General features: G+C 39.8%; 1 protein-coding gene and 1 long non-coding RNA gene across 2 annotated transcripts; both read right to left on the bottom strand.

The window, feature by feature from the left end:
- Positions 1–490: 490 nt before the first annotated feature.
- On the bottom strand, positions 491–9,000 carry LOC121871513. Its single transcript, XM_042373921.1, has 6 exons — positions 8,844–9,000; positions 4,545–4,815; positions 4,045–4,170; positions 3,639–3,734; positions 2,033–2,118; positions 491–1,734 (listed from the first exon to the last, which is right to left on the bottom strand). Exons 2-6 carry the CDS (start codon positions 4,803–4,805, stop codon positions 1,272–1,274), a joined length of 1,032 nt encoding a protein of 343 aa, XP_042229855.1. The 5' UTR covers positions 4,806–4,815; positions 8,844–9,000; the 3' UTR covers positions 491–1,271.
- Positions 9,001–9,821: 821 nt separating this feature from the next.
- On the bottom strand, positions 9,822–13,593 carry LOC121871512. Its single transcript, XR_006089884.1, has 2 exons — positions 12,053–13,593; positions 9,822–12,021 (listed from the first exon to the last, which is right to left on the bottom strand). It is a non-coding gene; the product is annotated as an uncharacterized LOC121871512 (long non-coding RNA).
- Between the last annotated feature and the right edge of the window lie 33 nt (positions 13,594–13,626).

Below are 13,626 nucleotides of genomic sequence, written 5' to 3'. Positions count from 1 at the left end.
CAAGAGCGCAAATCCCAAAGGGTCAGGACCTCCACTTCTTCCTTTGAGGGGTCGGAGTATCTTAGGACCCCCGCTTTTTCCATTGAGGGGTCGGAGTATCTTAGGACCCCCACTTTTTCCTTTGAGGGGTCTGAGTATCTTAGGACCCCCACTTTTTCCTTTGAGGGGTCGGAGTATCTTAGGACCCCCACTTTTTCCTTTGAGGGGTCGGAGTATCTTAGGACCCCCACTTTTTCAGTTAAATAATATGTATAAGAGGGACTAGCCCTGCATTTCTGCCAACCTGACAACTCTACTTCCACCCATGTCGATATAATCTTGAATCACTTCCAGATAGTTAGTTATTCTTGCCCAAGATGCCACAAAAATTGCATTTTCAAGATTTTCTTAGCCGTACTCTCCTCCATATTTCGATGTGAATATCAAGACTTTTCTTAAAGAGCCCTGACAAAACACCTGTGACTATACGACACCTATGAATAGTGTGAGAATCAGAATAACGCTTTATTTAGAAATATCACTACAGATACAGTTTTAGGTAGAATCAGGCATAGTAAGTCTTAGGTATGGACATTTTTGTAAAAGTGATGCCTTAACTTATATTAATTAGAAATGTGCGAAAGATTGTTCTTCTGAATAACATCTTCAGTAGGGATAGTGTTGGACATTCTGTCAAATATTCAGTTACAAAAATGTCTGATAAAGACTTTGTCGGTACTTACAAAAGCATTTTCAGCATTGCGTCGCTCAGATGTTTAGCTACAAATATGTTATAAAAGTCACCCTACAATTAGCTGTGGCATCCTGATAACAATCATTGTGGGTCAGAGGAGCTTTATAAATCCACCATCATAATTTATGCTGTACACTGTTATAGCCTAAAACACAAGGGATTATTTTTAGTTAATATATATAAATTAAAGGTTTACTTGGGTCTACCATGAGTAGTCTAGTGGTTAGTGATACGAGAATACAGGTACACGTGTCACTTTGGGCTAGGGTAAGAGTCTGGTACTTTTGAGATGAGTTAATGCCTTCATTAGTCACAGTTTAAGTGTATAAGATGAAAACAATACAGCAATTCATAAAGTATAATCCTGAATTAGGTTGTCATGTTAGGTTTACTGAAGATGGGTTAGAGTAAAGTTTGGTTAAATTAGATTCAATTTGGTTAAGTTAGGTTAAGGTGGGTTGAGGCAGGTTCGGTTAAGGTAGGTTAGATTAAGTTAAATCGGGGTAGGTAAAGTTAGATTAGCCTCTGTTCAGTGAAGTTAGGAACAGATACACTGGTTGGAGGGACAGTTTCCTGCAGCACAGTTGTTGGCACACCACGTATCCAGCCCAGGCACCCAGTGTGGTGACCCCCTCTGCACGCTGCGACACCCACGCCCTCTTGACCCGGGACCAAATCTTGTAAGACCTTGGTCTCGTCCCATGCTTTCACGACCTCGACTTGCCCCACCCCTGCTATGCCCCATGCCTCTGTTGTTATGTCTAATACCACCCTGTCCCCTGGGGTTGGTCGGGGCCACGTAACGACCGTGTTGGCTGGGAAAGGGTTTCCCAGGCCTCTGATGAATGCCGAGTGTGCTGCTTGTCGACTGACCACGGTTGAGCTGATGGCTGAATGTGGTGGTCGTTGACTGACCATTCTCGAGCCTACTGTTGCTGCTGATGGTGCTGCTATCGTGAACTCTCAACTTTCCTAAGTCTTCCGCAGACTCCTGACTTTCCCTGTTTATAGAAAAGAAAAAAAAAAATATAAGAAAGAGCTAAAGATCAAAATGATGAGCCAGAATAACTTCGAGAAATGGTCTATATGTAAACAATGATTAATTTTGGAGACAAAAGAAGGACTCATATCAGTGGCTTAAAGTTGACTTGATTCTGTTTTTGTCTCCTGTGTGCACATGTGTGTTCAATAAAGGTTGGTAGTAATTATATGACCATCTTGGTGTTGTCTATTTCTACTACTATTAAGTATTTTACAACGTGTTCAAGTGACAATGCCAATTAGCACACAACTACTTACGCTTGCAGGTTGTCTTGGTAGAGATTTGAGGACTGCTGGACCTCTGGCCTGTACTCAATCTCCCGGAGGTCGTCACTCACCTCACTCTGAACCAGTAAGGGAAATTATCATTGTGTGTTTGTTACATTAAAAGGAGTAGTGTCTAAACTGGCCCCCTGTTGTCATACGCTCAGACAACAGGTATCCATTGTCGGGTATAAAAGTGGCAGATTGGCTAATCGCTGGAAACGAGTTAAAGTTAAATTTACTCGTCTCTCAGTGGTTAGTGAGTCTGCCGATCAGACCTTGACACGTCGTCGTTCTGCCACTGGATACCTGGTGTCTGATACAGTCACAATGCAAAGTTCTTTACCCCTTGGCTGGAGGGAAGGCGAAGCCAGGGTGAAGAAAGACCAGGAGAGCGGATATACAACTCTTTCAGTCGTTTGGTGATGAGATACGATGACGGTGGGGCTCACACATCAGCACCTCAACAGTCACTCAACTAAAACACACGAGCTAAGCTATGAAATATGATTCAAACCATTGACATGATATGATATGTTGACAGAGCTATAATTATTTTATAAACATTAATATATAATGACAACACAAAGTGAATGTCGGTTCGCCTAACCTTTCTTCAACCTTAGCTTTGCCCTCCCTCCAGCCAGGGGGTAAAGAAACTATGGCTTTGTGGCTGTACAGTACATGCCAATAGGCGCCCACATTATCAAAGGTTCGTACGGCATACATTTCTCATAACTGAAGACATAATAATGTCATTAATAGGTTGACATAAGATAAAGAACAAAACTTATTTCCCAAATTAGCATCAAAACTCTCCTGAGGCGACCTTAACTACAAGACGTGTTTACCAAAATTACAGCATACTTAATAATTTCCAAGAGATTCTGTAAGTTAAAATTGTCCCAAATTGATGTTTATATACGATTTTAATTATGAATCCCAGAATCATTTTTATAATATTTTGAGAAGTAATTTTACACTACAAGTCAATCAGTTAGGTGGATCCTTGCATCTTCAGTTACGAAGAATTTCCATCTCGCGAATCCTTAAAATATGGACCCGGGATAGCGTGGTTCGGGTTATGAGTAGACTACCTGTGTTACATTTCTGAAGTGACAAAAAAAATGAGACAAGTTACTAACAAGTCCAGTGTTGGATGGGAGAGAGAGAGTCTGTACAGTTACAACTCATCATACAAGTTCATATTGGCTTTACCATGTACATAAACGGAGCAGGGATAAACGATAATAAACAACGTGTCGGCGTAGCAGAGGATAGCAAATGAATGAATGAAGGAAGAGGAGGAGCTGGACAGACCAGTGAAAAGAGTGAGAAGTGAAGGTGGAGATGAAAAATATAATTGAAGAGACTGAAGTTTGTAGCAAGACGAAGAGAGGGAGGGAAGGGTTAGTTAAATGGGTGAAAGGAGTCAGTGCATGTCCAGTACTTGTCAACAGTGCGGAACAGAGACGTGACCTACAACCCAGGTGACGAAGAGGATAAACGTAAAAGTAATAAGTGACGTCAGTGAGGAAAAAAAAAAGGGAAGAAAGACAAGGTAAAGACAATACAATAAATAGGTCAAAGAACATCTTACCGAGTTATCTATGTCGTTGGTGAGGATGTTGGAGGTGGTGGTGCGCTCCAAGACCTCCCGTAGCTTGGTGTTGTCGATGTGATCCACTTCTGTTACCTGCCCCAAGAACCATCTCAGTGTAAACATCGTTCCTTTAAGATTTTAGTCACTTGTGTATGTAATAATTATTAAGAAAATGTATGCGTAAGATTTCATTACAGTATTGTACTAATTATTCTTTATTTAATTTATATATAAATATATATTAGTTAATTTAACTATTTATGAATGTATTTGCTACTTTTTTTTCTGTCAGGACGATCATACATTCGACATTATATTTTTCTTAAAGGGTTTGAGGTAATATATGAACGTTGGTTGTTATTATTTGCCTCTATTTACACCTATCTCTGTCTCTCACACTCACCGTCATCACCTGCTGCAGGAGAGGGTGAGCACTGGGGCATTTTTGACCAATGAAATCAGTCATACTGTTCCCTGTCACCAACAGCACCTGGTCCATCTTCGTCACCAACTCCGTCATCAGCTTCATCTGGGTCACAGAAGGTCAAATAAGGTCATGCAAAATCCTGTAACCTCACCTAACCTATGTACCCTAACCTATGTAACCAAACCTATGTAACCCAATTTATGCAACCTAACCTACGTAACCCAACTTATTTAACCCAACCTATGTAACCCTACCTATGTAACCCTACCTATGTAACCTAACCAATGTAACCTAACATATGTAACCTGACCTATGTAACCTGACCTATGTAACCTAACCTATGTAACCTGACCTATGTAACCTAACCTACATTGCTGTACTTGCCCTAATCTAAAGAGGTAGATAATGAAACACACACACACACACACACACACACACACACACACACACACACATACACACTATTCTCAACTTACGGTCTTGGTGATGTAGTTCGTCATAAGCTTGAGGTTGGCAAGTCCTTGTGCATGTTGGTTAACCTGGTCACACATGGGGGTCTCACACGTCTCCCATGAGTCACGATAAAGGGCCTCGCTCCCCTCCCACGACTCAGAATGATCATTTACACTTGGCCACCTCTCCTGCTGGACCAACACACCGCCTACACCCACCCACACACCTACCACCAGCAGGAAGGAAGATAGCCTGTGAGGGGAGCCCAGACCCAAGCGCGCCATATTTTTATATCTATAAAGAAAAGGATTTTTTTTTATTGATTATGCATGATCTGAAAATAAGAGTTATTTTTTTGTAGGATAATTGTAAGTAATTAGAAGCTTCGCTGAGTATGACAATTATGTTTTGTTTCTGTATTGGGTATAATGAGACAAACCACACACACACACACACACACACATACACACACAGAGGAGAGCAAGAGAGTTAAGTTACTGCACCAATACAACGTATACACTTTTCCTAGAAGAGGTGGGTCAGGGAGGGAGGAGGGAGGGGAAGGGGAATAGAGGAGGGAGGGGATGGGAAGGGGGTTGATTGACGTTGAACGGCCTAGTTATGCAAGATTGACCTCGACATACATGATAAGCTGTTTACTGTTTACAAGCGAGGATAAAAATAACCTACTTTAGTTTTGAGGACAGGTTGATGTGTACTGAGTTATGAAGAGCTGCCAGAAGAATATATTAGAATTAAGGTATAAAAGTCGTGCTCCTGACAGTACCTCCCAGAACACCTTTGTATCTTGTTCTGTAGTAGTATAGATGATTAAAATATCCTTAATAACAGGAACTTAATATATGTGAGACCTGTACCCAAGAGAAACGATTGTCATTACATATAAAATTCACCGTAAAGGAATAGCCCAAGTCTTGCTGTGACGTGTAACTTCTGAGTTGGTGTATGAAAGATATACAGATTTTTTGACCAGCGAGGAATATGACAGTCTGATGTCCAGTGTTGCAAATCTCGACTGTGTGTGTAATATATGTTTGTAGGTAAAAGATCAAAAGTCTATTCCACAAGCACCGACAAACAAACCAGCAGACCGTAAGACTGGCGAGTTTGAGTATTTCAGACATGAGGGACTGCAGCTTGAACACATAAACTCAAGGTCATTGCTACCAAAGATGTCGGAAGTCAGAATTCCAGCTTCTAAAAGTGGGACTGTCGTAGACTCCATCCAAGAGTAGTGGCAAGATGACTCAATCACGGAAGGGAAAATCAAAAGAGAAGGTTACAATGTATTGTACAACGTCTCGACAGGACTAAACATGGCGGTGTTTGTGGTTATACCTTGGCTTACAATCTCAGATCAGACTTACACGGTGATCATCTGGAGGGCTTATGGCTGTAAATATTGTTACCCAAAACTAAACCCAGCCTGTACTTCCCATTCAAATGATAGTCAGCTTGTGGAACACTATGTTAGAATATTATCATATATCAGGACCAACTGTGAAACAATAATACGGGGTGACTTTTATGTGTAGCGTGTATACGTGCCGTGCAGGGTCCTTAAAAAAAAAAAAAAACATTCGTTATTCGAAGCTTTTCGCGCGAGGGCTTAATGAACTCATAATATCACCAAGGTTACCTTGGCGACGAGGTGTTACGTCGGAAATTGAGGTAGAATATCGCCTTCATTTGTTTGAGTGGACGCCTAACGGTGAAGTATCAGTTGTCAAGGTAAATAAAAGAGGAAAGTAGAGCAATTTATCAGATATATCCATAAGTGGTGACCGTGAGCTACCCACCATAAAACACCGGGTAATATAGTGAAGGAACACCAGGACCAGCTCACAGTAGTATATAAGAGAAACAGGTAATGGTGAATGAGAGAAAATTAGTGACCTGGTAACTAGAGCATCACAGGTCACCTCGGTGCCATTCCGTCATTAAGTCGTAAATTTTTAGTGTATTACAATAACGGTCACAGTGATAGTTGCACCCCGAAGTGCCCAGCTATACACCCCATATACCCCTCCACCTCTACCACTACTGGAACACATGTATATTTAGGGCTAAAAATGTGTTTACCCAGAAGCTGTACAAAACTCATAATTCAGGAAAGACAGCTTCCGTCACCAAAGAAAGATAGCATAACGTGTAACTGTTATTAGTTCAGCTTAGAAAATCAGAATTTCCCCTCCGCGACGGTGCCAAGTGTTGGTCGACGGTGCCATATTTAGAAGGTAATCGCACATCCAAAGAAAAAAAAAATAATGACTCGAAGTACCTGTGGTTCCTGCAATGAGCCCTCAAAGAAAGCTTAGGAATAACTGAGGAGCTATTAAGATTTTGAAGTTTACGAATGCATCTCAGGTGCTGACAATAAGACTGCCATGTTTTTTATTTTTTTCCACAGAATGTATGGAACAGGTTAAGGGGTTATTTAAGACTATAGGGAGCATGAAAGCAAGATACACAAACTTGATAATGAACAAGATAAACTTAAGCAACATATAACAGATCTCCAGAATTCAGTGCAGGAAGAACTGAACGACTTACAGGATATCATGGCTAAAACATCACCTACAGTGGATCAGACTGATAATATGACAGTTAGGGTTAACGTACCACAAAATCTTCGAGATGGGGTGCGTGAACAAGCAGAGATAAACAAACGCAGAGACAACCTCAATATAAGGAATTTGGTGAAGAAGGAAGAAGAAACAGACGAACAATCAAACAGATGGTGAGAAATGTTGTCGACTTTGTAGGCGAGTTGCACATCACAACCGAGGAGACTTAATAAACGCACAGTGCAGTTAGTGAGGATCATCATCCCTAAACACGAGCACAGGAGAGATATCCTACAGAAGGAACAGAACCTCAAGTGTATAATAATGTGTACATGATCCCCGACCTGACAATTCGCTAACAAAAACAAAAAAACGGCAAATAGTTCAAAGACAAACTGAAAGAACTACGCAGCGACCCACCATTGCTTGAATCGGTTAATTTCCTGGTGGCCAACTACTAGCGTCATTACGGCCGTACCCACAATATGAAGATGCTCAACTAAAGATCAGAAGTGGCAAAGTAGTCAGGGTACAGGAAGAGGGGGGACGTCGAGGTAGTGTACTGTACCAGCCTTCCCACTAATAGGGGCAGGTAAATGCTGTAACTTTAAGCAAAGGACCATACTGGCGGCTTTGTTGTCTATCCTTGGTCAAATTTTCTTACTGTTTACCTATGCTGTTTACCTACACTGTTTACTGTGGGTACATACATACTGTACATTGAAAACTGTATACTGTACCTCCACGGTCTATGTACTGTACTACGTACAATCAAAGACAAAAGTCGTATCGCGGTTTTGTCCGAAGATTAAATATAACTCGTGAAACATTATGAGAGCCCCCTACCACAAGGCAGAGCGCACCAAAAGTTTAGCCCCTCGGCATATGTTTTCACCAAATTTCAAGACACGACTTTCGTCATTCATTGTTGTACATCGTATAGCTGCGTTATCTATACATATGTTGAACTGTACACCTGCGGAGTTTATATTCATTTGAAGCCCATTGTAAACATGTACGATGATTTTACTGAATAAATATTATTATCAATGTTATTCCTCACATGTTTATGCCTGGACGTTCCTGCTTGACACAGTCGCTGGTGGTGCTTGGTGTGTGGTCATAGATTGTAGAACGCGGTAGTTATGTTGATAATAGATATCTCAACTTTGTCAAGACATTTGATATTGTATCTCATGACAGATACAGAATACAGTGTAAGTCCGAGCTTGGATAGGTGACTTTGTGACGTAGTAAACAATGCGTGGTGGTTAAGTGACACGAAATCGTCAAGTGTACCTGGGGCAATAGTGTGCTAGAACAGGTGTTTTCCGTCTTTCACAAATTATATGCCAGACGTTGTTTACTCTTCAATTCAAATGTTTGTTAATGGCGCTAAGTTATTCAGCGAAATGATAAACTTAGTAAACTAAAAAGCATTGTAGGTCGATCTCGATCACCATCAAGCTTGGTTATAAGAATGTACAGTACAGTATGTTGAAATGGAACGTCGCGAAACACAAAAAGATGGATCTTGGTGGTACTAACTGTTAGGAAGTATATCACATGTCCCAGTAAGACAAAGGCATTTTCCTTACTGTAACTACTGTAGACGTGAGTAAGATGCATCTCTTAAGTGCAGTGCTGCCTTTTACTTACCAACAGCTGCACCTACTGTACTTGTCACCTCAACTGGTAAACACTCATGAAAGATCACTGTTAACAAATCCTTACTTGTATGAAGCAGAATCGTCGTTGACGTGTGCGGTGGTGGTGTGAGGCGCTGGGCTGGTCTGGTCTTTATACTGGTGACACGCCTGCTCTCCTCTCACCAGGACACTGAGGGCTCCTTGTCTGTGTCCGAGGGGAGAGGGAGGGAGAGAGGAGGGAAGCCGACTCTCCTTGTTGCTGTGGAGGAGGAGGGGGAGGAGGAGAATTTAAACGCCCGTATAATTAAACAACATCTTCCCTTGAAGAGGGTCGTCGTGTTTCAACCCGAGTTTTAAACTAAATGAGTCCTGAGGGACACCGCAGTACGGTACTTAGCGGGGTGGTGTGGCGAGGGGCTAGTTTATTGGGCATTGGGCACCCCCTTTTATCTTGTGCAAGGTGAAGCGCAAAAGCGTTTACAGCGCCTATCTGGGAAGCGGAGGAGGATGTGTTAACTGTAATCTTCGATAATGTAGGTCATCCGTATATGTGCCCACTGGGAGTACTACCCGCTGCTTTAAACTACCTGCATCAACGTTCACTTGTGTTTAAAATCCTTGTGTGTTGGGAGTTCTTGTTCGAGTAAATAAATACGTTATCGGCGTGAATTTGTTTTAAAGTTAATATGTCCTGGATATTCGATTGTTAATATAAATCTACCCTGTACACGTGTAGCTCCTTCATGTGTAGACGCAGTAGTATAGATGTATACTGTATACCTTCAGTCACTGCCAGTAAGATAATTGGGTCAAGGCCTCAGAACGGAGGGGGCATGGGGAGAGAGGGGCAGTTGGGTCAGGTACTGTATAATTATCTACTTGGCCGCCATCAATACCGGTCACCCAATGTCATTCCGGTGAAGCCTTATCACTCGTGTACAGCTTTTGTGGTGTGTGTGTGTGTGTGTGTGTGTGTGTGTGTGTGTGTTCCACGAAACTGTTTGGCTCAGACGATCGAAGGTCACTCGTCGTCAACTGGAGAGGAAAAAAATAAAACACAACAGACATAAAAGATTTATTTCAGTTTGAGTATAAAGAGATCAAGTTGAAACTCCGTGAAATATGAAGTTCAAATAAAACATTTTTGTAGATAATATAATCTGTTTTAGAATACATTTCTAAAGGAGATTTCTTATTTACGAAAAGTTTACTTAAACAGCAAAGATACGAACGTTCAAAACTGAAGCATGAATTGAGTACACGGTAATATTTTTTGAACATTCAGTTTTGTGTTCAGGAACAAACCTCCATATAACTGATTTTTACATATGTTTGTATAACACGAAGATATCACAAACAATACATATCATCATTTTGATATACAGCGAACCATATACCTTGTCGTGTTGTTAATAGTTTCATATACACATGGATTCTGTTACAACAGTGTAGGACGGGAACACAACGGTAGACAACGATAAGCAAAAGTAAAAGACACTTAGAGTACACTGAAGTGATGGTGAAGTAAACTGGTACCCTGTTGTCAAAAGTAACAAGTAATCATTTACAGAACGACAGAATCCGAGTGACTGAATTGCTACTCACAGAGAGGCGGGTTGCAGTGTTAACAAACATGGCGCGCTACAGAGGAAATCACAATTTCTGATGAAGATAAAAAGGATTTTATTTTTGTTACAATTAAGGCTGTTAAGCTCCATAAGTTTTCTTTTAACTATAACTCATCTACCAGTGGGAACAAATCAATTAATCAGACGCCGTCGTTAGGCAAATGAACACCTTTTGTCTCGTATCTGACAAAGGGGGACCAGTCTAGGTGTTGAAGGCCACAACATCAATATTGATTTTGATTTGATTCTTTCGAGATATAAATTATAAGTTTATATCTGTTGATAATGGACACTGGGATGAATTTAGTATTGTAAGCTTGTACGGATATTTTCTTCACCCTTAATTCTAATATTATGATCAAAACATAATAATATTTATTTAGAATGATAATCTAAACAAATAGTTAGGCTAATAAATAGTTTAAATAGCTTAAATAGTTAAAATAGCAACTAAAATCATGTAATCCTTCTAATAATCAGATTTAATTACGCCCCTAAAAAGTTCTAAGTAACAAAAAAAAAGTTATCTAAATTTTCACTCTGGTTTATCTTTCTGTATATTAGAATAAAGTATCAATCCATTTTATTTGACGAGTTAATTTTTTTTAGCACCATCGTCTCCAAATCTTATATTGAACATGTTGAACATCACCTAATGGATACCTTGTATGGTTAAGCAGCCCTTGATAGCGTCAAGTCCACTCCTTTACTCCCAAGCTACGCGCCTAAACCAGTTGGGGGATAAATACATTACTGTACATACGATCCCGTTTAAGTCTTTGTTTATAGAGGTGACTTAAAGGATCCCGTGCCTTATAAAGTAGTCCTTTTACTCTTTAGGTCCTGTTTACTTTCGTTGTTTAAAAGAGTTGAATTGTCTCGTGCCTTATAAAACGACCTCTTTAACTCTCATTTCTAGATAAGTAAACAAAACTACACCTTCATAACATTTCAAAAAATATATCTGAACTAACCATCTGTAAACAACTATTAAGGAACATAGATCTGCTTCAGTAGCTATATTAATTCCTTAAGTTTTAGGGTACCTACTACTTTAAACCCTAAACGTGGACAGATTCATCTTTAAAACCTAAATTCGTTCAGTTTATTATACATTGAAAGACACCGTTCCTTTAATGTCTTTCCTTACCATTATTTTCCTAAGAGATTCATTTTAAGAATTGGGATCACGTGAAGATTAGCCTGAGGTTTTGGTTAGGTTAGGTTAGGGTGTGAAATAAGTTGAGGTGTCTAGTTTTCAAGTGATCCTAAAACAATACAGTGCAGTATATATATATATATATTATTGATATGAAAATAATCTATTAGAATTTATTACATCATCACACAGAAGATTTCTAAATAACATCGTTTCATAAGTAAAGAATCAAACCGTTCAAGAATCAGACGAACCAAAACACGAAACGTTTATTAATCGATAATTTGATACAAGGGAATCAAAATAAAATTCCCAGATTATAAATGAATATACAGTATAAGAAAGTTTGGGTTTCCTTCTTCATGACCTTTTATTTTATTCTATTATATACGCAGTCTAACTTAACCCAGAAACGACGGCTGTGTCTTTGGGTACATTAATCTGCCTTGACGGGGGAGATATGTCGGTTTTTCTGCCTTGACAGGGGAGATATGTGGGTTTTTCTACCTTGACGGGGGAGATATGTGGGTTTTTCTGCCTTGACAGGGGAGATATGTCGGTTTTTCTGCCTTGATGGGGGAGATATGTGGGTTTTTCTGCCTTGACGGGGGAAATATGTGGGGTTAGTCCTGGTTAACCTTGTTTTGTTTCGGAGTTAAACATTATATGAGAATCAACATGAAGTTACCGGCCGCATAACGACTGATGTGAAATATTTTGTTTTCTAAGTTTAAGTAAAATAATTAAGATTGTATCATTGTTTACTTTGCATCCTTGTTTACATTGTGTCTGTTTACATTACTGTATATCCCTGTTTATATTGTGTATTTGTTTACATCGTATCATTGTTTACATTGTGTCTGTTTACATTACTGTATATCCCTGTTTATATTGTGTATTTGTTTACATCGTATCATTGTTTACATTGTATCCTTGTTAACATTGTGTCTTTGTTTACATTTTCATTGTTTATAATGCCTCTCTGTTTTGATATTGTTGAACTTTGATTAAAATTCATTTGTTTGAGTCCATTAACACACAAAGTAGATCACTACACCTTAATAAGTATTCTTCACTAATTTTTTTGGGATTGTATGTTGAATGATGAGGACTGAACACCATAATGTCAACAAAATGATTAATTCACACCAGATCAGGTCACAACAGCGTCTTGGGAAGGGTTATCAGAGACATATTGTGCAAGAATTAGGGATTGAGTGAACTTACGACAGCGCATTTCATCACGTTATTTTATATATTATACTGTATATATCTATGTATTTATATAACATTTAACAACTAAAAGACCTAATACACATAACAATCACCTGGCCGAGTATGTAACAGGAGTAATAGCAAGTTATTGTTTATTTAATCATATATAAAGTTGATTGTCTGAGGATCTACCCATGTTTGTACAGTCGATGTAAACATTTAAGATTCCCACCTGCAGCACCTACGGGAAGCTATATAGTCTTCTACAGTAAACGCCCCAATTTTAGTCTTTTATCTACAGAAACTACTTTAAAAACCAGACGTCTTAAGACTTTATGTATGGTCTTTATCTACAGGACATGAAATCACCGAGGGTATATCTCTTTTTATCTTACTCGATCTGTTGTAAGTTCGTAAGTTTCCTTCGTCGGGTTGAGGTGATCATGAGTGACTGACACACACACACGCATACACACACACACACACACACACACACACACACACACACACACACACACACATACACACACACACACACACACGATCAACCAGTTCTAATGTGGACGGTACCAATAGTTGAATGTCGGCATTTATTCAGCTATCTGAGGTCTGATGGTTTAACTCAAAGGTCCTTCAGGTCTGTTGATTTCATTAATTTCCATCGAGTTGTTATGTGATGGAGGCATAAGTGTGTAGTGACTGTATCTGTAAGCCTTCTGGGGTGAGGGCTATTGAAGTAAGAGGTAGTGGAGTAGAATGATGGATGAGGGGGTGGAGGGAAGCGGGGAGAGGAGGTGTGTCTGGAGGGGGTGGAGGGAAGCGGAGAGGTGTGTCTGGAGGGGGTGGAGGGAAGGGAGGGAGGGTGG

The sequence above is a fragment of the Homarus americanus genome, unplaced genomic scaffold (genome assembly GCF_018991925.1).
Source record: "Homarus americanus isolate GMGI-L3 unplaced genomic scaffold, GMGI_Hamer_2.0 scaffold45698, whole genome shotgun sequence".
In the NCBI taxonomy this organism is placed as follows: Eukaryota; Metazoa; Arthropoda; class Malacostraca; order Decapoda; family Nephropidae; genus Homarus; species Homarus americanus.
This window is presented reverse-complemented; position numbering and strand designations above follow the sequence as displayed.

What these genes read in the sequence shown, in the direction of transcription:
- LOC121871513 (XM_042373921.1), bottom strand. Translation starts at nt 4,805, where the DNA reads ATGGCGCGCTTGGGTCTGGGCTCCCCTCACAGGCTATCTTCCTTCCTG. An exon ending in CGAACTACATCACCAAGACC is followed by an intron (nt 4,171 to 4,544) that starts GTAAGTTGAGAA and finishes TCTGTGACCCAG; the next exon opens with ATGAAGCTGATGACGGAGTT. An exon ending in CCAACGACATAGATAACTCG is followed by an intron (nt 2,119 to 3,638) that starts GTAAGATGTTCT and finishes TTACTGGTTCAG; the next exon opens with AGTGAGGTGAGTGACGACCT.